General features: G+C 32.1%; 1 protein-coding gene and 1 long non-coding RNA gene across 2 annotated transcripts; one reads left to right on the top strand and one right to left on the bottom strand.

Moving 5' to 3' along the window:
- Positions 1–176: 176 nt before the first annotated feature.
- LOC126889335 (zinc finger protein 234-like) lies at positions 177–25,104 on the bottom strand. The gene is made up of 2 exons (XM_050657567.1): positions 24,561–25,104; positions 177–2,013 (listed from the first exon to the last, which is right to left on the bottom strand). Exons 1-2 carry the CDS (start codon positions 24,799–24,801, stop codon positions 668–670), a joined length of 1,587 nt encoding a protein of 528 aa, XP_050513524.1. The 5' UTR covers positions 24,802–25,104; the 3' UTR covers positions 177–667.
- LOC126889336 (uncharacterized) lies at positions 1,091–2,701 on the top strand. The gene is made up of 2 exons (XR_007699994.1): positions 1,091–1,176; positions 1,513–2,701. It is a non-coding gene; the product is annotated as an uncharacterized LOC126889336 (long non-coding RNA).
- Positions 25,105–25,287: the final 183 nt, after the last annotated feature.

Below are 25,287 nucleotides of genomic sequence, written 5' to 3'. Positions count from 1 at the left end.
TCTATGTACCGTAAAAATGTGTCCCCCTAGATCAAAAATCGACCTGTTTCTTCATTTCCTTAAAATCTAATAAATACTGCCAAATATCGGGGTGGACTGTTTTCTGTGGCCTACACTGTATAATAGAAAGTAAATTTCAATTGAACAAAAATTACATTCGCATTAAAATACATAAGTGGCTTAAACAGTTTTATTTCTTTCTATGGCAGTGATAAAAACTCAATTATTCTTAAAAATATAACTAGGCAGTCTTTAAAATTTATAATTTTAACATTCTTCTACAAAATTCAGACGAAACAAACAAAATTTAATTATTTCACGCCAGTCCTCGGCTACAGAAAAGAATCACATAATTCACAATGATTAGGAATTTTTTAAATATAAATTTTATCAATCTAAATTGCTTAAAACAATTAATCTCACTTGACAAGGTTTTTCCCCAATGTGTACTCTCAAATGCCTTCAAGTTATTTGATAGAGAACATTTTTAAAACAAATTTCACACTTGTGAGGTTTTTCCCCAGTGTGCACTCTCAAATGTACTTGCTACTGCTTCACCAAATTCCTTAAAACAAATTTTACATTTTTATGGTTTTTCTCCAATGTGCACTCTCAAATGTCTGTTCAAATCAGTTGCAGTAATATACAGTTTTAAACAAATTTCACACTAAGTCGTTTCTTCAGTGTGAACCTTTATATGTTCACCCAAAGAAATTTTATGTCTGAATTGCTTAAAACAAATTTCACACTTGTGAGGTTTTTCTCCAGTGTGCAGTCTCAAATGTCTTTTCAAGTTACTTGATACAGAAAATTCTTTAAAACAAATTTCACATTTGTGAGGTTTTTCCTCAGTGTGCACTCTCAAATGTGTTTTCAAAGTACTGACTATGCTAAATTGCTTAAAACAAATCTCACACTTGTAAGGTTTTTCTCCATTGTGCACTCTCAAATGTATTTTCAAATGACTTGCAGTAAGAAACTGTTTAAAACAAATTTCACACTTGTGAGGTGTTTCTCCACTGTGTACTGACATGTGAGAAGTTAATTGAAATTTGTGAGCAAACCGATTAAAACATATATCACACTGATAAGGTTTTTCTCCAGTGTGCACTCTCAAATGTGTTTTCAAAGTACTCGCTACGCTAAATTGCTTAAAACAAATCTCACACTTGTAAGGTTTTTCTCCATTGTGCACTCTCAAATGTGTTTTCAAATCGCCTGATCTACTAAACTGTTTTAAACAAATTTCACATTTGTGAGGTTTTTCCCCAGTGTGCACTCTCAAATGTATTTTCAAGTTATTTGATACAGAAAATTCTTTAAAACAAATTTCACATTTGTGTGGTTTTTCCTCAGTGTGCACTCTCAAATGTGTTTTCAAAGTACTCGTTACGCTAAATTGCTTAAAACAAATCTCACACTTGTAAGGTTTTTCTCCATTGTGCACTCTAAAATGTATTTTCAAATGACTTGCAGTAAGAAACTGTTTAAAACAAATTTCACATTTGTGAGGTTTTTCCTCGGTGTGCACTCTCAAATGTGTTTTCAAAGTACTCGCTACGCTAAATTGCTTAAAACAAATCTCACACTTGTAAGGTTTTTCTCCATTGTGCACTCTCAAATGTATTTTCAAATGACTTGCAGTAAGAAACTGTTTAAAACAAATTTCACACTTGTGAGGTGTTTTTCCACTGTGTACTGACATGTGAGAAGTTAATTGAAATTTGTGAGCAAACCGATTAAAACATATATCACACTGATAAGGTTTTTCTCCAGTGTGCACTCTCAAATGTCTTTTCATAGTACCGGCTTCACTAAACTGTTTTAAACAAATTTCACACTTGTGAGGTTTTTCCTCAGTGTGCACTCTCAAATGTCTTGTCAAACTACTTGCTACGCTAAATTGCTTGAAACAAATCTCACATTTATAAAGTCTTTTTTCATTTCCTTCGTAAAATGGATCTTCAATGGGTTTCTCCATGATTTCCATTTTGATTTCATCTTGGAGATAACCTAAAAAAAAACCAAGTCTTGTAATCGGTAAAGGCAGTTAAGATTTAATTGCGATTCAGAGACCACTACCATCTGTCTATGGCCATTTCAACCTCTTGGTATCTTCAGGAGAGCCTGTAGTGTGCTTTGAATCGGAATCAAATCTTTCTGCCGTGTATGCCAATTATAATAAAATAATTAACAAATAGACGCAGTAGTGATATCTAATAAAAGATAAGTGAAACCCAAGATACTCCGACGAAATAGTAGGAGGATGCCAGTACGGTTTCCGTCCTAATAAATCAACAACGGACCAAATATTTACAGTGAGGCAGATCCTCGAAAAAACCCTAGAGTTCGGTGTCGACACCCACCACATATTCGTGGACTTCAAGCCGCATACAACTCAGTTAATAGAAGTTAACTTGATATGGTAGAATTTCAAATACCGCTTCATCTTGGCCAATTAACTCAACTTACACTCACAGAAGCAGAGAGCATGGTAAAAACTCAAAATGATTTCTCAAGACCCTTTCATTGCAAAAATTGACTAAGACTATCGATAACTATCGATGACTAACGATAGACTATCGTGTCTCTTATTTAATCTGGCATTAGAAAAAATAATTCGAGAGTCCCAGAATTAATATGAATGGTACTATCTTTAACAAATCAGTACAAATTGTCGGATAAGCAGATGACGTGTAGACATCATAGATAGGTCCACAGAATCTCTGACTAAAGGATTTTGGTTATTAAGAGCATCTGCACAGAGAATGGGACTAAATATAAATCAAAACGGCAACAGGTATATGTTTTCAAAAAACTGATAGTGTCATCATCATTCTCTTTGCCTTATCCCTATGCGGGGTCGGCTTCCCTAATTGCATTTCTCCACCCAATTCTATCTTGGGTCATATCAATGTCAATCCCCTTTACCAACATGTCCTGCCTTATCGTCTCCCCCCAGGTATTCTTTGGTCTTCCTCTCCTACTCCTTCCAGGGATCTGCACTTCAGCTATTCTTCGTATTGGGTGATTAACGTCTCGACGTTGAACATGACCAAACCATCTTAACCTATGCTTTTGGCATCAATTGGTGCCACACCTAGACTTCCCCTAATATACTCATTTCTAATTTTATCCTTCTTTGTCACTCCACTCATCCATCTAAGCATTCTCATTTCCGTTAGATGCATTCGTTGTTCCTCTTTCTTCTTCATTGCCCAACATTCAGTTCCGTACATCATAGCCGGTCTTATGGCTGTTTTATAGAATTTTCCCTTCAGCTTCATTGGAATTTTTCTGTCACACAACACACCACTCGCTTCTTTCCACTTCATCCATCCAGCTCTAATTCTTCTGCATGCATCTCCATCTATTTCTCCATTACTATGTAATACCGATCCCAGGTACTTAAAACTATTGCTTTTTACAATCAGTTCACCATCCAAAGATACCATTCTATTTGTAGTAACTCCTTCTTTAAATGAATATTCCAAATCTTCTGTTTTTGTCCTACTAAGTTTTAAGCCTTTTTACTCCGGAGCTTGCCTCCACTGTTCCAGTTTTTGTTCTAAGTCTCTTTCACTATTTTCTACTAACACGACATCATCAGCATACATTAAGCACCATGGAATGTTACCCTGTAGTTTCGCTGTGATCTGGTCCAAAACTAATGAGAATAAATACGGACTAAGCACAGAGCCTTGGTGCAATCCTACTTTCACATGAAATTTATCAGTCTCTCCCACACCTGTCCTAACACTAGTTGTTACTCCCTCATACATATCCCTCACAATCTTTACATATTCACCAGGGACTAATTTCTTATTGAGTGCCCACCACAGAATCTCTCGAGGAACTCTATCATATGCTTTCTCAAGATCAATGAATACCATATGAGCGTTTGTTTCTTTACTCCTGTATTTTTCCATCAATTGCCTTATAATGAAAATTGCATCTGTTGTTGATCTGCCCTGCATAAAGCCAAATTGATTCTCGGATATTTCGGTCTCTTCACGTATCCGTCTATCAATTACTCTTTCCCATATTTTCATGGTGTGGCTAAGCAGTTTTATAGCCCTGTAGTTTGTACATTGTTGTATATCTCCCTTGTTTTTGTAAACAGGTACCAGTATACTGCTTCTCCATTCGTCTGGCATTTGTCCAACTTCCATAATTCTATTAAATAGACCTGCTAACCACCTTGTTCCTGTCTCTCCCAATGCTCTCCATACTTCCTCAGGAATATCATCTGGTCCTACCGCTTTTCCTTTCTTTATTTTTTGAAGCGCTTGAGCCACTTCCTCGTTTGTTATTTTGGTGACCATTGCTGCTACTGTCTCCGTTGACTCTACAGGCTGTCTGTCAAACTCTTCATTTAATAAGCTGTCAAAGTACTTTCTCCATCTCTTTTTGACATCCCTTTCGTGAACTAGTATTTTATTATTTTCATCTCGGGTACATCTAATCTGATTAAAATCTTTTGCTTTCTTTGCTCTCTGTTTGGCTATTTTATATATCTTCGTTTCGCCTTCCCTAGTATCAAGTTGATCGTATAGGTTTGAATACGCTTCTGCTTTGGCTTTTGCTACTGCTACCTTTTTCGCCACCATGTAGTTTTGAAGATCTGTGTCGGATCTGGTTTCTTGCCACTTTTTATATAATGTTCTCTTTTCTTTTATTTTTTCTTGTACTTCGTTTGACCACCACCAAGTCTCTTTATCCTCAAACTTTTTTCCTAACGTTTTCCCAAGAATTTCAATAGCAGTCGCTCTAATACTACTGGCCATTTTTCTCCAAATTGTATTAGGGCTTCCTTTCATGTTCCAACATATTTTTTCTACTATTCTTCTCCTGAATAGACCTTCTTTCTCATCTTTTAGCAGCCACCACTTGATTTTTTGTGGTCCTCTCCGATATTTTTGTTTAGTTTCGCTTTTTACTTCGATGTCCAGAACAAGCAGCTTATGTTGTTGGCTTACTGTCTCACTAACTAACCTTGCAGTCCTTGCATTCACGTATGTCTTCTTTCCTTATCATGAAGTAGTCTATTTGGGATTGATGTTGTCCACTTTTGTAGGTAATAAGTTGAGTTTCTCTCTTTTTAAAGAATGTGTTAACAATCGCCATATCCAATGCTGTTGCTAATTCAAGCATGTCATCTCCAGCTTAATTTCTAGTTCCAAAGCCTAATCCCCCATGTATTGCTTCGTATCCTACCTTGGCTTGGCCCACATGTGCATTGAAATCACCTCCTATTATAACTTTCTCCTCTGACGGAATATCACTCAGGACGTCTCCTAATTGGTCATAGAAAGCTCTTCTTTCATTCTCACCCAGACCTGTTTGAGGAGCATAGACACACACAACATTCAATACCTCTTTATCAATTACAAATTTCACTGACATCATTCTATCACTCGTTGTTACAACTTCCACTACGTTATCTTTCATTTCACTATCAGCAATTATACCAACTCCATTTCTGGTGTTACTACTCCCTGCATACCACAATTTGTAAACTTCACCTAGTTCTTTCGGCCTTTGACCTTTCCACCTAGTTTCTTGAATGCAAGCAATTTGAACTCTCCTTCGTTTGAGCGCATCCACTAACTCCAGACTCTTACCTGTAAGACTACCAAGATTCCATGACCTTATCCTGATTTTTCTAACCTGCAATGGTGTTCCCCTTTGAGATAGTCCTCACCCGGAGATCCGAACGGAGGCTCATTTTACCTCCGGTACATTTTACCTCAGGAGATGCCATCATTTCAGTATAAGTTTTTATATCTTTGGAGAAGGTCATTTCATTTTTATGGCCTGAAAAGATTTTGTTTGGATATTTGATGCCTGAATGCCTTTTCTATCAGCACCATACCCTGCCCTGCATGTTTAGCCAATACACCACCAATGCAACCAAAGTGCAGTATTACCCCACACCCGCCTGAATTTTTCTGTATAGGCCAGGATCCCTACTGTAAGGACTGCCCTATAAGTCAATGTATTGTTGCCCGTATCCCGCCACTAGGAGACACGTACTTTATTCGGGATACCACAAAAAAAATGCCTCTGATGCCTTTTCAAAAAACTGATAGTACACTAAGTACTTTCAGCATATCAAAATGCCATCATCAGAAGCATTTTTTCAAAAAACTGATAGTGTGTAAAACCTTTATTAAAAATCAGCTAAGTACTTTCAGCATATCAAAATGCCATCATCAGAGCTTTCCTATAAAAAGACTAAGTTAAGTGACTTATTCATAAAAAATACAAAGTTAGAAAATAGGTATAAATTACCTCAAAAGAAGAGTAATTGTTGACCAACACATTACAATTTACATTTAAAATTGTCTCTGATCATGGGTAAAAAACCCTTAAAATATATAAAATATCACATTGATGTGATTACTACACAATATGACTTAAGATTTCTTTTCTTTTAACAATATTATTTATAGACAAGCACAAGGCTTGACAATGGGCAAAACCTTTACCTTTATATTTATTTCTGAATAACCTCGAGATTAACATCTTTGACAATAATTCTTTGAATCAAAACTCTTTTCAAAAAATCTTATATTGGTTCAGATATGTGGATGATGTGTTGGCTATTATAGATGGAAATTCCTCAGATGCAAAAAATATTCTAGTTTTGCTCAACAATTTACATCCAGCTATAAAATTCACTCTAGAAACTGAGTCTAAGTCTATTAATTTTCTAGACTTAACATTAACTAGAATTGATAACAAATTAAATTTTTTAGTCTTTAGAAAACCAACTCAGACTGACCATACTATCCCTAGATCTTCTAACCATCCTTTTCAACAGAAGATGGCTTCTTTTTATTGCTATATCCATCGTTTACTTAGTTTACCATTATCAGATACAAATTTAAAGTCAGAATTAGATATTATCAAACAACTTGCATATAGTAATGGTTACTCCCCTAATTTGTTTGATAACATACTTAACAAATTAAGGAATAAAAGGAATAGATATCTAGCTTACAATTTTGCCCCTAACGATTCCAATGCAGCAGTTATGTATAGATCAATATCATACATAGGTTATCCTTCAGATAATATGGCCAGAATCTTAAATAACATTCCTAACCTTAAACTTTCATTCAAATGTAAAGAAAATATCAAATCTATTTTTTCTCACACCAAAGATTAAATTAAAAAAACATCTGAAAGTGGCATATATAAATAATTGTCCTGTGGACACTGCCCTGTGACCTATGTGGGTAGAACCATGCGTCCTTTGAAAACACGTATTAAAGAACATTTGTCCAAGATTGATAAATCCAGTTTTCGTAATCATGTACATGTTTCTAAACATAACTTCAGTCCCCAATGAGATAGTAGGATTCTACAATACAAAGTATACCCAATAACAATTATACTAAAATGTCCTTTGTCGTCTGTCACCAAAACAGTACGTGTATTTTTGTGCTCCTCTAAATTCAAGTTTTTGTGTGGAAATACTTAATAATCAAAGTTAAGTTTGGTATCAAAGTAAAGTACAAGTGATAACCTTTCATCTGATCAGAAAAACTTCGTAAAACAGTTTTATTTTAATGGTCTACATTGCATTAAACTGGTAATTAACGTAATTCTTTTTACCAATATAAAAACTAATTTCATTTTTATGGTGTGAACCAGGTCATTTCTGACTAGTTTTGTTTATGTTAATGAGTTCTGAACTCAAAAGGCAGTGGCGTATCAATTTTGAACTTGAATAAATTTTATTAAATAATCCAGTACCATGGGATCAACAGGAAAATGTGCTAAATGTAATTATGATTGTGTGTTTAAAGAAAGCAAAACGGAATTGTTTGGTTTTCCTTGTGACCTATGTAAAAGAATTTATTGCAAGAAGTGTTCCAACCTCTCCTCTTCTGAAATTTGTGTTATAGTGATGGTATCTAGAGTTATGCCTTTTTATTGCCCCCCATGTCGAGAAAATGTAATTGGGATTCCAGATCTTATAAAACGTATCAATGTATTAGAAGAGGCTGTTCAAGATCATAACTCCAACACTCAGGGAAAATTCATTTCTATTGAACAACGTATCATAAGAATTGAGGATACAATTAATAATTTAACTACTGCCGCAAATGAGTCTTCGAGCATTAGTTCTAACAGTAAGCATGTCAAGATAGATGCTACTAACTCCATCTGCCCATTGGAAAGTAACGTTGATGCATTTCTGGAAGAATTGGAAGAAAGAAAAAAGAAATCAATCTACCAAGCCTACAGTCCATGAGAAAGAAGCTGATGATCATAGCAGAGTTGTAGCTGCTCTAACTACCATTTGCAGTAGTGTGAATTTAAAACATGTTTTTCGTCTTGGCAAAAAAACTAATGTAGTCAATGCTAAGCCTAGGTTAATCAAAGTAGTATTAAACTCTGAAACAGAAGTGCTTAATATTTTGAAAAATAAAAATAAAGTTGATAAGACTGTGTTAGGTAATTTACAGATAAAATCTGACTTAACTAAACTTCAAAGTGATTATCTTTTGAAAGTAAGAACTGAGTTAACTAGTAGGGTTGCGAATGGTGAGACTAACTTAACCATTAGGTATATTAAGGGGGTACCCAAAATAATGGCAGCAAAAAACTAACAGCTTCCAATACAGTAAACCAACAGCTTTCTTATTGTAATAATGTAAATAGTATTTATCAGAGTATACCTGTTAATACGGATATTATATATGTAAATGCTCAAAGTATAATTGGTAATTATGATCAAATATGTCAAAGTTTACTTTGCTATAATCCTAAAGTGTTGCTACTTAGCTAAACTAGAACAACTTCTGATGTTGAAGACAAGGAAATTTACATTGAAAAATACAAATGCATTCGATGTGATTCAACTAGTCGCCATACTGGCGGAGTCTTAATATATATTCAAAGTAGTTATGAGTATTCTGTTGTGAAAACTTTTGTTCTGAACAAAAATTATTGGTGCAAGGTTGTTAAAATTAACTTTTTATCATCTATTTGGTTGGTGGGTTGTCTCTTATCATTCGCCTTCAAGTTCTGATGCTAAGTTCTTGGATGATTTTGAAAATATGTGTGATTGTATTATTGCTAGGAATTACAATTTTGTGTTAATCGGTGACTTTAATTTGAATTTTTTTGCTGATACTTTTTATGTTAGGAAGGTTAAAAACCTATTATCAAACTATGGTATAAGACAGGTAATAGACAAACCAACACGCATAACAAATACAAGTAAAACGTTAGTTGATTATGTACTTACAAATGAGGATCAAATCACATCCAACGTTCATGATTCTCCTAAAATTAGTGATCACTCAGTAATATCAGTAAATCTTAATAATACGAAATCCACATCTAATATGATTATTAAACAATATAGAAATTTAAATGAAAAAAATTATTTGAAAATAAAAACTAACTTAAATTACCATGGTTTGATAATGAGGTTTATAAAAAAATTAAAATTCGTGATGATGCATATAAGAATTTCAAATCATGTGGTCATGAAACACAAAAACAAGTTATGTGAAATAATTTCAAAAAACATAGAAATGATGTAGTTAGTACTTTAAAGTCCAAAAAATCTGCATACTATTATAATCAAATAGATAATTATAGATCAAATCCTAAAAAAATGTGGAAGACACTAAAAAAATTGGTCAATACAAATACAAAAGATACACCTAAATGTGTTCAATTTCGATGTAACATCACTGGTGAAATAGCCGTTAAAAGAGACAGTATGGACATATCTATGGGTTTTAATGAATATTTTATTGAGAGTATTTCTAGTATTGTAAGTCGTACAGATTTTTTTAATGATTGGATAAATGTAAATTGTAATCTTTATTTGCCATTTGACAATTTTGTACAATTAACTTTGAAAGAGTTAGGTTCATTTATGAATGTGTTGGATAATAAATATTCTAACTATGAAATTTTAAATGGTAGAACGTTAAAGGAAATTTATGAGACAATTGGTCACATCATACTGAACTTAATTAATACATCACTGGATGCTGGTAAGGTGCCAAATCAGCTTAAAACTAGTACAATTATTCCTATCCAAAAGATCAGTAATACAAATAAGGCTGAGGAATTTAGACCTATTAATACATTACCGACAATTGAGAAACTCCTGGAGCTAGTTGTTTATGAGCAATTAATGGAACATGTAAAAAGGAATTCAATTTTAATAGAAAATCAATCTGGGTTTAGAAAGAACCATTCTTGTGAAACTGCATTACAACTAACAATCTGCAAGCTAAAGAATGATATAAAAGATGGTAAATATACTATTGGAATTTTTTTGGATCTGAAAAGAGCTTTTGAAACCATTGATAGAAACATTTTATTAGCTAAAATTGAACAATATGGAGTTTCCGGTAAGGTTTTAAGTTGGTTTGAAGATTATCTAAGCAATCGCAGGCAAAAAGTATGTTTTAATAATACAGTATCGACCGAGAAAGACATTTTGGTAGGGGTACCTCAAGGTAGTGTCCTTGGACCACTCCTCTTCATACTGTATATAAATGATATAGATTTGTTTTTGGATTGTGAATTTATCAATCTTTTTGCTGATGATACTTTGATAGCATGTAGTGATGTTAAGTTAGAGAATGCTGTAGAGAAGATGAACAGAACACTTGATCGAGTTAATAAATACCTCAACATGAATAAATTAAAACTAAATATTGATAAAACCAAAGCTGTTATTTTTACTACTAAATATAAGTATAGTTTAATAAATTTAAATCTGATTAATTTACACATTAACAATGAAGAGATCAAAGTTGTAAAAACGGCAAAATATTTAGGTTTTCAGCTTGATAACGTGCTGTCATTTGATGGACATTTTGAGTATATAAGTAAAAAAATTTCAAAAAAATTGTATTTTTTCACCAGAATAGCTCAAAATCTCTCGACTGAGACTAAAGTAACTGTATATAATACAATAATACAGCCACACTTTGATTACTGTGCATCGATTGTATATTTATTCAGTCTTAATAAAATTAGTCAGTTACAAAAACTTCAAAATAGAGGGATGCGCATCATATTAAGAACTAGTAGAATAACGCCAATATTGATTATGTTAAAATCACTTGAATGGTTGTCAGTTCGTCAACGTTTGCATTACCTAACCATGGTTTTTGTGTATAAAATATTGAACTCGTTGGCTCCATCTTACTTTCAAAAATATGTTTCTATTCAGAGAGATGTACATGATTATAATACAAGGGGTATTAAAAATAGCTTTATGATGAATTCTTTAATTTGCAAAGGGTTTAAAGAATATAATGAACTACCTCTCGATTTAAGAACTTGTAGAAACATTAATACATTCAAGTACAGTTTAAAAAAATATATTATAGAGAATAAGATGTGTTGAATGTATTTGTGTTGCCTTATATGTATACTTATTGTGCTTACATTAATCGCATTAATATTGTATTCAAATGTTTGTGGCTTTCGATATTGACATTTTAATTAGTTTTAGTTTTTTACTTTTTAAATTATGTTATGGACTATATCAATACTTGTATTGTTTTGACTATATGTACTTTAGCATGTTTATATTAGGTTATCCTATTTCAAATAAAGTATTATTATATTATAAAATGAATTTATTAGAAGGGAATTGAAGAATTTAGGGAGTTTAATTTAACACAAGGATCAGTTTGTGGACCTATGTTCTGGGATGTAATGCTAGAGGAACTAGAGGAGATGATTTGTTGTTGATCATAGATGCAAACTCAAGAAGAGAATTAGAAAATAAATCAAATGAAGTATTAATAAGAGTAAATGATTGGATGAATAAAGTAAAATTAACAATATCAGATTCAAAAACAACATATAGTTTAATAAAAGGAAATTTAGAAAGAGATCCAATTATAAAAATTAGAGGGAAAACAATAAAAAGAAAAATGGAAACAAGATATTTAGGTATTATAATAGACGAACAAAAATTATTTACAAAACACATGAATTGTGTCTGTGAAAAGGCAACAAAGATCATGCATAGCATTGCTAGTCTAGCACAGAAGGAATATAGAATTTCGTTCCGACAGATGAGAATATACCTAAGTACAATACTTGCATCAATTGTAGGGTACGGTTCAAGTGTATGGGCACATAGATTAATAAATAAAAAAAACGCAGAAAAATTAAATAGAGCTCAGAGAGGATTTCTTGTAAGAATGACGGGAGCATTTGGAACAACTGCAACACAGGCACTCACAGTTTTAACTGGAGTAATGCCAATGCATTTAGAAACACAAAAAAGAGCATGTAATTATTGGCTAAAAAACGAAAAACATGAAAAAATAATACAAATAATAGGATTAGATATAAGAAATAAAAGAGAATTAAAAGAAATAATAAATAGAAAAAGACAAAATGAATGGGAAAATTCAACAAAATCTAGACGTTTATACAATTTTATACCATTATTAGAAAACATTCCAAATTATTTTAATCCAAAACAAGGTTTAATACACTTTTTAACAGGACATGGACCGTACCCAACATATTTGGAAAGATTTAACTTAAAAGATGATGCATATTGTGAATGTGGAGAACTAGGTACACCAGAACATATAGTGTTACATTGTGAAAATACTATAGAAAATGAAGAACACAGAGAAATGAGAAGAAGATTAGAAAGAATTGAAATAAGAGATATATTACAAAATGAAGAATATTTTGAAATATTAAACAATCTCGCACAAATAATATCTAAAAAACAACAAGAAATCTATAATAATAGAAGAAGACAACCAATAATCCAACCCTGATGAAGTTGAGTAAGATAAAGTTAAAATAAATAAAATAAAATATAAATTCAAAAATAGATATTTACAATTATAATAATAATAATTCAATATAAAATAAATAAATAAAAATAATAATTCAATACATAATTCATAAAAATAAAAAAAAAATAAAAAAAAAAAAAAAAACTACCAACTCTCTTCTGAAAATAGAGGGACTGTCTTTATAACTTAGAAGGGAGTTGATAGTACCAAAAATATTTTAAATTGTTTATTTAAATTTGTTTGTTATACGTAATTAAGAGATTATGGCAAATTGTTATTGTAAAAATAGATTTAATAGTTGAGTAAAAAATGTAAAAATATAAAAAAAAAATATCTGTAATCCCATCAGGAAAAAACGACCTGGATTAGTCACTAGAGGCCAGGTCATATGTATAAATAATAAATAAAAAAAAAAAAAAAAAAAAATATATGTACTTTAGCATGTTTATATTAGGTTATCCTATTTCAAATAAAGTATTATTATATTATAAAATGAATTTATTAGAAGGGAATTGAAGAATTTAGGGAGTTGAAAAGAAATCCCCAAAACTGTGTTAACACCCAGGTCCAGTTAAATTGTAAATTTGATCCAATCTTTAAGAAGTTTCTTTAATAATTCTTAGTATTCAGCATGCCCAACAATTGCTAAAGTTTTTTGAACATTACTTTTTATATTCTTGAATTTTCTTTCATTGACTACAAATAAGTAAATATTTTAGATTTGGTTTAATTTAATAATAATATTGTTTTTAAAAGAAACAGTTTCCGAACTCTGAACTAGTCAAATGGGACTTCTCCTTTGTTTGTTTTCATCTATCTCACTTCTATATTTAGTCAAGCATTAACGGTTTTGTCTTTAAAAATACTTTGATAATTTTGATAATGTATATACATTTTAACTTTTCACTTTAACACTAACAATTGTAATTTAAAAAAAATTTGCTTCAAGAATTTTATATTAACTTCACTTGACTTCATTTCGCTGGTACCTATGATTAATGTGATTCCTAATACATTTCCAGTGAAAACTCTTTGATCAGTGTGGCGATACAATTTATTTTTATATGCGTGTCCGCGAAGATTATAACTCCCAAAATATTTATAACGAAAAGATTTAATTCATAATAGATGCCGACGAAAACAATTATTTCTTTTTCTGTTTCTGTTTCTGCCGACGAAAACAATTATTTCTGAGAACTTTTTAGTAATTATATTTTTCGTGGATCCACAAACAGAAATTATGTTTTTTGCTGATACTCCTCAAAAAATAAATTTTTTCGCTAACACTTTATTAGGGATTATAATTTTCACAATCATATAATCGAAAATAATATTTTTCGCGGCGTTCATTGAAAGTTCTACTCTTAACGGCATTTTTCGGAAATATACTTTTTGTAGGCGGCGGCGATTTAATCTACATATTATGACAACTTAGTCACTTTCAAATTTTTGGATTATTATTTTATAATATAGAGGTCGCTTCGGACTCTGTTTCCGTTTAGCTTCCTTCTTCATCATTTCAAAATTGTCAGTAACCACAGCACACCCCCACAGTGGTCAGTAACAGCTGTTCAATGTAAAATGGTAGCCATATTGTGTAGTACTCACATCAACGTGACATTTTATATATATTTTAAGGGTTTTTTACCCATGACCAGAGGCTTAGCCCTGAGTAAATTTTAAATGTAAATTGTAATGTGTTAGTCAACAATTACTCTTCTTTTGAGGTATTTATACTCTATAAGACATAATTTTATGAATAAGTCACTTAACTTAGTCTTTTTATAGGAAAGCTCTGATAATGAAATTTTGATATGCTGAAAGTACTTAGCTGATTTTTAATAAGGGTTTTTTGAAAACATACACCTGTTGCCGTTTTGATTTATATAGAAGTGTGTACAAGTCATACAGTATTTTTCTATACTAAATATAAATGTTCAAAAGACCAAATATATGTGTTGCACTAGGTCAAACAACCCGACACCTACAAGAATAATAATTGACGACCTAGAACTGCAAGGTGTCAACACCTTCATATACTTAGGCTAGCTGCTAACTAAAGATAATAATGTCAGTGAAGAAATTAAAAGAAGAATAGTGCTTGCCAATAAGTGTTACTATGGCTAAGAAAACAGATGGCCTCAAAAATGCCTATAAAAATTAAATTGACTGTCTACAAAACACTAATAAGCAGTGGCGGCTGGTGACTCAAAAATTTGGTAGTTCTGCAGTATTTTTTGGTTTTTTTTTTAATTCAATATCTTTTAATCGTTGTATTTTACAACGAGGCTTTTAGTTTGATATTTTACACCATATATTTATTCATTATATATCTATTAAAAAATAATAAAGAACTTACCGATTTTCTTCTTTTCAAATTGAAGATAAATCCAATTATATCAAAAATAGCAATGGTACATTATGGCACACTAGTAATTGTTTTATAGTTTATGTTTTTAGTAGAATTTTATCGATAAATACGCGAAACTAAGGAATGCAAACGAAAAAACACTACAAACAAAATCGCCACAACAATAATTGCATTATAGGGTCTTACGAACTAACTACACACAGAGCCAAATATATTATTTTTTTTTTATAAATAAGCTCGATTCGTCGATTTTTTTTTAAAGCAAACTTGTCTATAACTTTTTCATTAAAGTTTGGTATTTCTTTTATAAGTGTTTTTTCTACTGACAACATAGTTAATGCTACAAGTCGGTCTTCAGTCATGGAATTTCTCAAGAATGTTTTAATCCGTTTTAAACTCGAAAAGCACCTTTCAGCTTCTGCCGTACTCATGGGCACTGTAATTAGAATTTGAAGCAGTTTTACAGTTTCTTGAAAAGGCTCTGTTAAATTATTTTCAATTAAAAATTTTAAAAAAGGTATTGCTCCATTAATGTCTCTACAGTCTCTTCTAAAATAAATAACAGATAATTCAGTCTTCAAGCGCTCCCTATCTAAATTTGGATATGACGCGCAAGTCAGGCTTAAATTATCATCTGGGAAATTAGCACAATAATTATCAAATTGCTCAGGATAAAGCAATGAAGTTGCAAGTAGGTGATTTTTAAAAGCAAATCTATCATTTGCACAATTTATGATTATATCACAAACTTCGATAGATGCTCTCCGATGATCTACTGGACTGTTATCCTTCCGTAACCTTTTAGTTGGTAATGGTTCAACGCATAAACTAGAACCTTGGTCAATGGTATCATCTATTGAATTTCTAACTGAATTCATGTATCTTTCGAAATCTGTCACCTTTTTATTGATTTCCAAAGGATCCGTTTTAGTCTTTTGAAGGGCATTATACAAAACGTCTACTTGTGGCATTATGCGATGGAAAAATGTTAACCAAAAAACAAAATTTTGATCCACTAGTATTCTTCGAATGGAAGACGCTGAACTACAGACAGCTGCCTTATCAAACGATTCTTCTATTTCTTCCATACATTCGATAAAAGAAGATCGATGTTCAAACACAACATTAACAGTTCGAATATTGAAGTTCCAGCGAGTTGGAGCGCCATGAGGAATTTTCTTTTGGACGATTTTATCTAAAACTGCCACTCGTTGTGGCGAATTTTTAAAAAAGGTAGGGATTTCATTTAAATTTCCAAAAAAAAAGTCTAACTTGAGAGTTTTCGGAACAAGCCTTAGACATTATTAAATTTAATTGATGCGCGTAACAGTGTACAAAATGAGCAAATGGATATTTTTCTTTGATTCTGGCTTGAACTCCTGCGTGCTGTCCACACATGACCGCTGCCCCATCATAACTCTGAGCAATTAGTTTATTATTTGAGTTTTCCAGGATAGGATCCAAAACACTGAAAATGTTTTTGCTTAAAGTATCTGCATTTAATTTTGAAGGTACCAAATATGTCCAAAATCGTTCTACCGGTGCTCCATTTCGACAATATCTAAATACTACAACCATTTGTGATTTTGCTGAAATGTCTGTAGTCTCGTCGGCCATGACAGCTAGATATGGAGATTCCCGAATTTCCTCCAAAATTTTATCCTGGCATAATTCCAACATGCAGTCCAAAATATCATTTTGAATTTCTTTAGAAATGCCCTTAAAAACCGTCGATTCTTCCAAGTGTTGTGCTAAAGTTCTATCCAATTCAGCAGTAAAATTTATGAGGCCGCGAAAAATTCCAGGATTGTCGGATGTTTGTGTCTCGTCGTGTCCCCGAAGCGCCAATTCGAAAACACTACAAAATTGTATGCAGTCTATAATTTTTGAGAGAACATACCTATTTTTTGTTACAGCTTCATTGAATATTTGAATATTTATCCAGTATGCAGAATCTAACTGTTCTTTAATATTCACGGAGCCTAATAAAGCATATTCCATTTGATTGTGCAAATGATGCTTAGAAGTTTCGTGCTTTTTTATTTTATCACTTAAATGTACTTAGTCTGTTACACCAACTTCCGTCCGTGACTTATCACCTACAAAGAGTACACAAGGAAAACAGAAAAGAGCGTTTTTTCTGTTGCAGCCACATATCCAACTATTTCTCGTATAAATATCGTAATTAAATTGTCGTTTGTAATTTTTCCCTCGGCTTGATCCTTCTTTTTCGATTTTAATATCCGGCAAAGGACGTCCTTTGCATTTTAATTCTAGTTTTTCGTCATAAGAATATTTAAAGAATCTCTTAACATTAATCAAATTATAAATAACATCCATCCTGAACAGCACTTTTATTCTCATATACTTAATATAAATACCGAATTACGTGCAGGACAACTTATTTTAACAGTCGTCGCGTCGCGATCACCGATTATTTAAAATTACAATAAACGTAGGTTTCTACACACTAGTTCGAACTGCGACAAATGCAGCTAAAATATTGCTTTCAGTCGTCGCCTGAAAAGTGTAGGCGAGGGTTGAGCGGGTGTTATCGGGGATATCTTTAACAGTTCACAGCTCGGAGTAGCACCGGTCCGGTCAAATAAGTGGGACTTGCTATCGCCATGAGATGCGACGGACGACAGATTAAAATAAAGGCGGCCATGCACGAAAACCATCTAAATGAATTTAGATTTTATAAGTAGTGATATTTTTTATTTAATTTTCAAAGTAATTTTGTTTGGATTATTTTGGTGGTTCTGCAGCTCCGCAGCACTTATATACCAACCGCCACTGCTAATAAGACCAGTGCTCACGTATGGTTCAAAAACTTGATCAATTACACAGAATGACCAAGAACTGCTCAAACGTTTTGAGCGAAAAATCCTAGGATGAATATATGGAGGCATAAAAGAACAAGGTTTGTGGAGCAGGCGTTGCTCAAAGTCTATACAACATTGAGTTGTACGGAAGTTTTGGAGAACCTGACGTTGTAAAATTCATTAAGGTAGCATGCCTTAGATGGATAGGTCATGTAATCAGGAGAGAGGAACATGCCATAGCCAGAAAAGTTTTTTGACCGAAGAGGGCCGATAGGACAACGAGCAAGAGGAAGACTGAGACTTAGGTACCAAGACAACTTAGAAAATGATTTAAAAGGTATTGGAATTAGAGCATGGAGAAGAGTTTCCAGAGACAGGGAAGATTGTTCTGAAGAAGGAGTTTGGCTCATAAGAGCTGTAACGCCACTGATGATGATGAAACCCAAGAGACTCTATTCTCAAAAAAATAATATTTAAAAATAAAAATCTAAAGATCCACAAGGAAAATGGTTTTCCTATAGCTGGTTGTATACCATATATTACTAAAAACAAGTAAAATGCTTTTAGCCCAATAAATGACCATTTTGGAGTGTAATTTCCAGGGGCAACTCCGAATTGCATGAAAATTTGGATTTAGGTTCTACTTACCCTCCACTTCAAAGTTGAATTTGTGCCGTTGGTTGCTTTTACTTGGGGGGTGACATTTGCCCCTTCTCGGGGGGTGAAAAACGCGTGTTTAAAGTAAGGCCGGAAATGGATAAATTGACTTATTTTAAGCACCTTTTGCTCTATAAAGTTTTTTACGTAAGTCAATACTTTTCGAGTTATTCGCGATTTAAAATGTTGATTTTTCGACAACAAAACTACGCTTTCAGACTGTTTTTCCCAAATAACTCAAAAAGTCAATATTTTATCGAAAAAAATAATTTTAGCAAAAGTGTAGCCTATAAAAAAATTTAAAAAACGGTGTACCAGTGAAGTCTACAAATTGAGTAGACTTGAGTAGTTCTTATTCGTCTAATTCCAAATCAAAAAAATCAACGCGAAATCACTGAAGAAAGAAGTGTTTTTCGGGAAAACGTTATTAACTTTTTTAAAGTATCGAAAAAAAGCTTATTATTTGTTTTTTACAAAAGTTTACAGCATCAAAAATAAACGAGTTACACTGAAAAAAATGTTGACCCTTTTTTTGGTAAAAAAAAAATCGTGAAAACCTCCCTCTATTTAGCACCCTAAATGAAATTAATCGTTTGGCTTTACCATCTATTTTAACTGTATTTGTATTGTTTATATGATCTGTAAGTTTGATTGGTTTGAAGTGCTTATTTTTAAAAACATTTGGTTTTATAGTAAAAAAAAATTTCTAAAAATTTTTGAAAAATTTAATTTTTTCAAAATAACTTAAAAAGTATTAGTGATAAGAAAAATCTGAAAGAGTAAAAAAATGTAGGTTTTGCTATTATAAATATGCTAGTGTCATTTTGTTTCTCCGTAAGGCAAAAATTGGTTAATATATGGCTGTTCAAAATTTGCACACTCGTGATTAGTGACCAATTCAAGCTTTCTCAATTATAACCCTTTCAAAATTTGATTGATAGACTTTTGATACACCATTTTTTTGGGTTTTTATAAGCTATACTTTTGCTAAGGATACCTTTTTCGATAAAATATTTACTTTTTGAGTTATTTGCGAAAAACCGTCTGAAAACGTAGTTTTTTTGTCGAAAAATCAACATTTTCAATGGCAAATAACTCGAAAAGTATTGACTGAAGGAAAAAACTCTATAGAACAAAAGTTGCTTAAAATCAGCCAATTTATCCATTTCCGGTCTTATCTTGAAAATATGTTTTTTCACCCCCGAGAAGGGGTGACTGTCACCCCCCAAGTAAAAGCAACCAACGGCACAATTTCAACTTTGATGTGGAGGGTAAGTAGAACCTAAATCCAAATTTTCATGCAATTCGGAGTTGCCCCTGAAAATTACACGGTATCACCGAATTTCCCGTTCATTTACTGGGCTATTTATAAAAGGTATATTTATTAAAATTGCCTAAAAACATCACAAGCAGAACTAGTTTTCAATCTGATAACAGATCATCATCAGTGCTAACAAGATACTGACATGCTAACCACCAAAATGAAAATATTAGGGTAAAAACGGTTTAAACTTAATTAGTCATGGAAACATTGACTATAATTATTAAATCAAACATGGATGCACAAAATATCACATGTATTATGCCCAGGGTACCATCTGACCCCAAATTGAGTTGTTCACATGTTGAGCAATTGTTGGCAACAAGAAGATCTATTAACAACATAAGATATGCAGATGACAACATGATTATGGCAAGCTCTGCTGAACAACTCCAATTACAGTGAAACCCCGATAAGTCGGCCTCAGATAACCTGGAAGTCCCGCTAACCCGGACCGATTTTCATCAGACAAATCAAACGTTTTTTCATTTTTTTTTGCCAAAAAATAAACAATACTCTATCTATACTACAACTGAGGAGGTTTAAAGCAAAACCAAATAAATCCACTAAAACCGATTTTTGGAAAAATAGGATTTTTCTGGGACACAAAAAGTAATTATATTTTTGTTTACCTTGTTCGCAAATACTATTAGAGAAGTCATAATAAAACTTTTCCTACAATATAAATTTAAAAAGTGATATTTAGTACAAAAGAAAATTTAAACAAAAGTGGATTTATTTGGTTTTGCTTGAAATTACTGGATTTATTTCATTTTGCTCACAATTTTATTAGCAAGAATTAACAAAAGTACTATTTTTATTACTAATACATTTGCATTAGAGCGCATACTGAACTTACCTCCTCTTGAGGTACGCAGAAAACAAAGAGACTTAATAAAGGACATCGCACACATCTTATGGAAAATATAATGTCACTCAAATTCAATAAAATTTATACGAATAGATTCGTTTTAAATTAACGGTCAATTCTTATCATTGCGCCAACTCTTAATTATGATTAATTACGGCGCAAATTGCAATTAGCTAACTCATTAAATAACCTCGAAATTTTTAATATATCAGTTTCCCTCTTCAAAAACCATATTTCTTCCCTAACTTTTTAACTTTTTAATATTTTCGGTCAGAGCTTTTGTATTGTGGTTGGTGTTACATGACATGTATGTATTAGATAACTCAAAACCGTTATACCTTGGAACATTTCTGAATTGATTTAGGTGATATCTTTTGTTTGTAATTGTACTGACCTATATGTTATCTTATTCTTTTTTTTTTCGTTTTCTTTTTTGTAACTGTACTACTCATAGAATTATTTTCTCTCAAACCACTTTGCTATGTTATATTATGATAATTTATGTTATATAATTGTATAATTGTGTTATATAATTTAGAACACTGTAACATTTATATCTGAATAGGGCTTGCCCGTGAATAAATAAATAAATAAATAAATAAATAAAGTTTATCGAAATCACATTTTTAGAGTCCATAAACGTGTCAGTTATAATCACTATTGCTCTGGGTGCTATTCAAAACAGCTTAAACCCCGCTGGGCCTAAGCAGATTAGTGAAACTATTATAATAAGATATTTAATAGCCCGACAAGATTTATGAAGTTACCGATAATCTGGGTATTTTAAAATATTTTTTTATCTAACTTATGTACCTAACCATTTGATTTCAGATTGATTTATATCAATTTCTGCTCTTATTATTGAAAATTACGAGTTGGCGCAATGATAACAATTGACCGTTAATTTGAAACGAATCTATTCATATAAATTTTATTGAATTTGAGTGACATTATATTTTCCATAAGATGTGTGCGATGTCCTTTATTTAAAATTATCAACGGGCTGTGTAACTGCCCCGAGCTTCTCTCCAAAATATCTCTATTTCTCCCCAGTCGTTCGACTAGGCAGGTGCAAACCGTTTATGTATCTTTTCATAGATTCAATTATTCTTACAACCCATTTATTCCTAAAACTCTTCGATTAGCTAACTCATTAAATAACCTCGAAATTTTTAATATATCAGTTTCCCGCTTTAAAAATCATATTTCTTCCCTAACTTTTTAACTTTTTAATACTTTCGGCCACAGCTTTTGTATTGTGATTGGTGTTACATGACCTGTATGTATTAAATAACTCAAAACCATTATACCTTGGAACATTTCTGAATTGATTTATGTGTTATCTTTTGTTTGTAATTGTACTGACCTATAATGTAATCTTATTCTTTTTTTCTTTTTTGTAACTGTACTACTCATAGAATTATTTGTTCTGAAGCTATTTCCTTGTGGCATTTTTATCAGTAGTATTTTGTATTTTGACGACACCCGATTTGGGCGCTGACACGTTAATAAAATTATTTTTTTCAATTTAATTGTGGCTTATTTCCCATAATAGTTATTTATGATATGTGTTAAAAGTACACGTTTAAGGCACGCATGTGAAAGTTTGCAGAATGAGCAATAGCGAGTTCTGCAATTCACGTGAGTGCCTTAAAAATGTACTTTTTAACACGCATATCATACAATATTTTTTCTACAAACGTAATTACAGGACAATATCTACAAAAACTTTTACTTGAACTTGACTGACATTCCATTTTCATTTTTTTGACATTACATCAAAATTGCCTATACGGTCAATACGAACTGCAGTGCCTTAAAAAAATATTTTAAAGCACTAGTGCCTTAAAGTAGCATTTTTAACGCTCGCATGGAGTGCTAAAACTTGCATTTTTAACACGGTTGTAGAAAAAAATATTTAATCATAGAATTATTTTTTCTCAAACCACTTTGTTATGTTATATTATGATAATTTAGAACACTGTAACATTTATATCTGAATAGGGCTTGCCCATGAATAAATAAATAAAAAAAAATACATAAATTAAAAGCATATTATGGCGTTTAGTAGACTAACAGCACATCCAATAATAGTGCATTTAAAAATGAAGTGCAAATTCTTCTTCTAAACAGTCACACTCATTTCTTAGCCCTTCTTCTTCCTGAGGTACTTCCTTAGTATGTTCAGCTTTATTATTTTCACATAAAAAATTCGTGTACCACAAAAAAGTTTCGTCACTTTTCCACTCCTTTACAAATTGTTTTTCCATAAGTTGTTGAACACTTTTTGGTGGAATGGCAATTCGCAGGTTGACTTCGGATAGCAAAAAATTGTTCCAAAGACTTTCCCTTTTTGTAAATTCCGCGCCTAAGTTCAGATCGGGCTTCAAATTGATAATGCTGAAAGCATGAAATTAAAATTTTAATTTCTTTAGTTTTTTGAATCTGTGTCTTTTCCAAACAGATTCTTTTTAAGTTTGATATTCCAACAATCTTGTTAAGGTAATTTTGCAGAGGCGTATCAATCAACGACAAAATATCTGACCACCCATATTACATCGTCATATCTCTAATAGCTCCCTAGTACCATCTATTGGTCAAATGAAATATTTGCATAAGAAGATAAAGTAAAAAATTCGTATTTTTGGATTTATTTGGTTTTTAACAAAAAAGGATTTATTCGTTTTTGCACATATATATTTTTATATACATATGGTGTAATTTAACAAAATGAACCAATATTGGCCACTAACGAAATTATTGTAAAAAGTGGATTTATTCGGTTTTGCTTGAAACCTCAACTGTACTTAATTTAGATGTACCTACTGTGCATATGTATTTCATGTTTTTGCAATTATAATGGAGTTTATCTGTAAGTATGTAAGCATATTCTCTCGCTAACCTGGATTTTTGATAACCCGGATCGGCCACGGTCCTGATTAATCCGACTTATCGAGGTTCCACTGTACTACTAAAAAAACAAACAGTTTCTGTGAAGAATATGGACTAAAAATGAATATAAAAAAGACCAAATATGTGATAATAACTAAGAAAACAAGAATACATTTGTGAAATGTACCAATAAAAAGGGTTGATAAATACAAATACATAGGATTCTGGATTTCAGAGAAAAATGATCAAACAACAGAAATAGGGACCAGGGCAGAAATAGCAATAAATGCGTTTGTAAAAATGAAAACAATTCTCTGCAACAAAGAACTCAGATTAGGACTGAGAGTAAGAGCTTCGAAATGCTAGGTGTTCTCGACACTGCAATATGGACTTGAGCTGGATATTGAAGCAAGAACACATAAATAGGCTATTGTCATTTGACATTTGGTGTTGCAGAAGGATGCTTAGAATAGCATGGACACAGAAGAAAATGAACATGTTAGTATTGCGAGAAATGGGCAAAGAATGGGAAATAATAAATACAATAAAAATAAGAAAGTTACAATATCTGGGACACGTAATGAGGGGACAGCGATATGAACTGCTAAGACTACAGGGAAAGATAAGAGGCAGAAGGAGTATAGGAAGAAGGAGAGGGTCATGGTTGAAAAATTTAAGGAACTGGTTTAAATGCAGTTCTATGCAACTCTTCAGAGCAGCGGTAGATAAAGTAAAGGTAATGATGATGATATCCAACCTCTGATTAGAAGAAAGAACTACTAAGTATTTTGTTACTAACCTATTTCAGTTTTTTGGTTTTCTTCAAATGAGATAAGCTTATTTCCATATTGTTCTATTTCTGCATTTATGGGAGATTTCTTCAAGCCTAAAGAATCATCTGTGCAATGAGTACTTTGCCTATTGGACTCCTCCTCCTCCTGAATTTCACATTTAAAGGCATCCAAAACAGCATAGTTATACTCTATTTCTTCTATTTTACACGTTTCCTCGCTAATTTCCTGTTTTACTTCCATTTCCATTTGACTACACTTTATTTTATGTATTCAAATAGTAATTTTACATCTTGCAAGTGCAACACAGCAAGAGCAAACGCAAACTTGAAACTTGTACCCCCTCATCTATGAAACTTGTGATATTTGCAATTTGTTTGGTTATGTTCGTAATGTTAAAATGACATATGTTAAAATAAAAATGTCAAAATGACATCTAGCCTTTTACTTATATAGGCATACAGTATATGTGCAATTTTGTTTCATGTGCATACTTTTTACAAGGGCGCCGCCAAAAATAGCGACAACTCTACACTCTACCCTCTTTAAAATTGAATTCTTCTCGCGGAAGTGTCCGAGAAGTTAGCCACATAAGATTTTCATAGAACGTTGAATTTTGAATTGAAGTTTGACAGTGTTGCCATGTGATTATAATGTATATGTATAATGTTGCACGCTTCAAATATACAGAGAAAGCTTTGAAAACTATCGTTTTTACATTATTTTATGGATTTT

The sequence above is a fragment of the Diabrotica virgifera genome, chromosome 8 (genome assembly GCF_917563875.1).
Source record: "Diabrotica virgifera virgifera chromosome 8, PGI_DIABVI_V3a".
Lineage (NCBI taxonomy): Eukaryota > Metazoa > Arthropoda > Insecta > Coleoptera > Chrysomelidae > Diabrotica > Diabrotica virgifera.
This window is presented reverse-complemented; position numbering and strand designations above follow the sequence as displayed.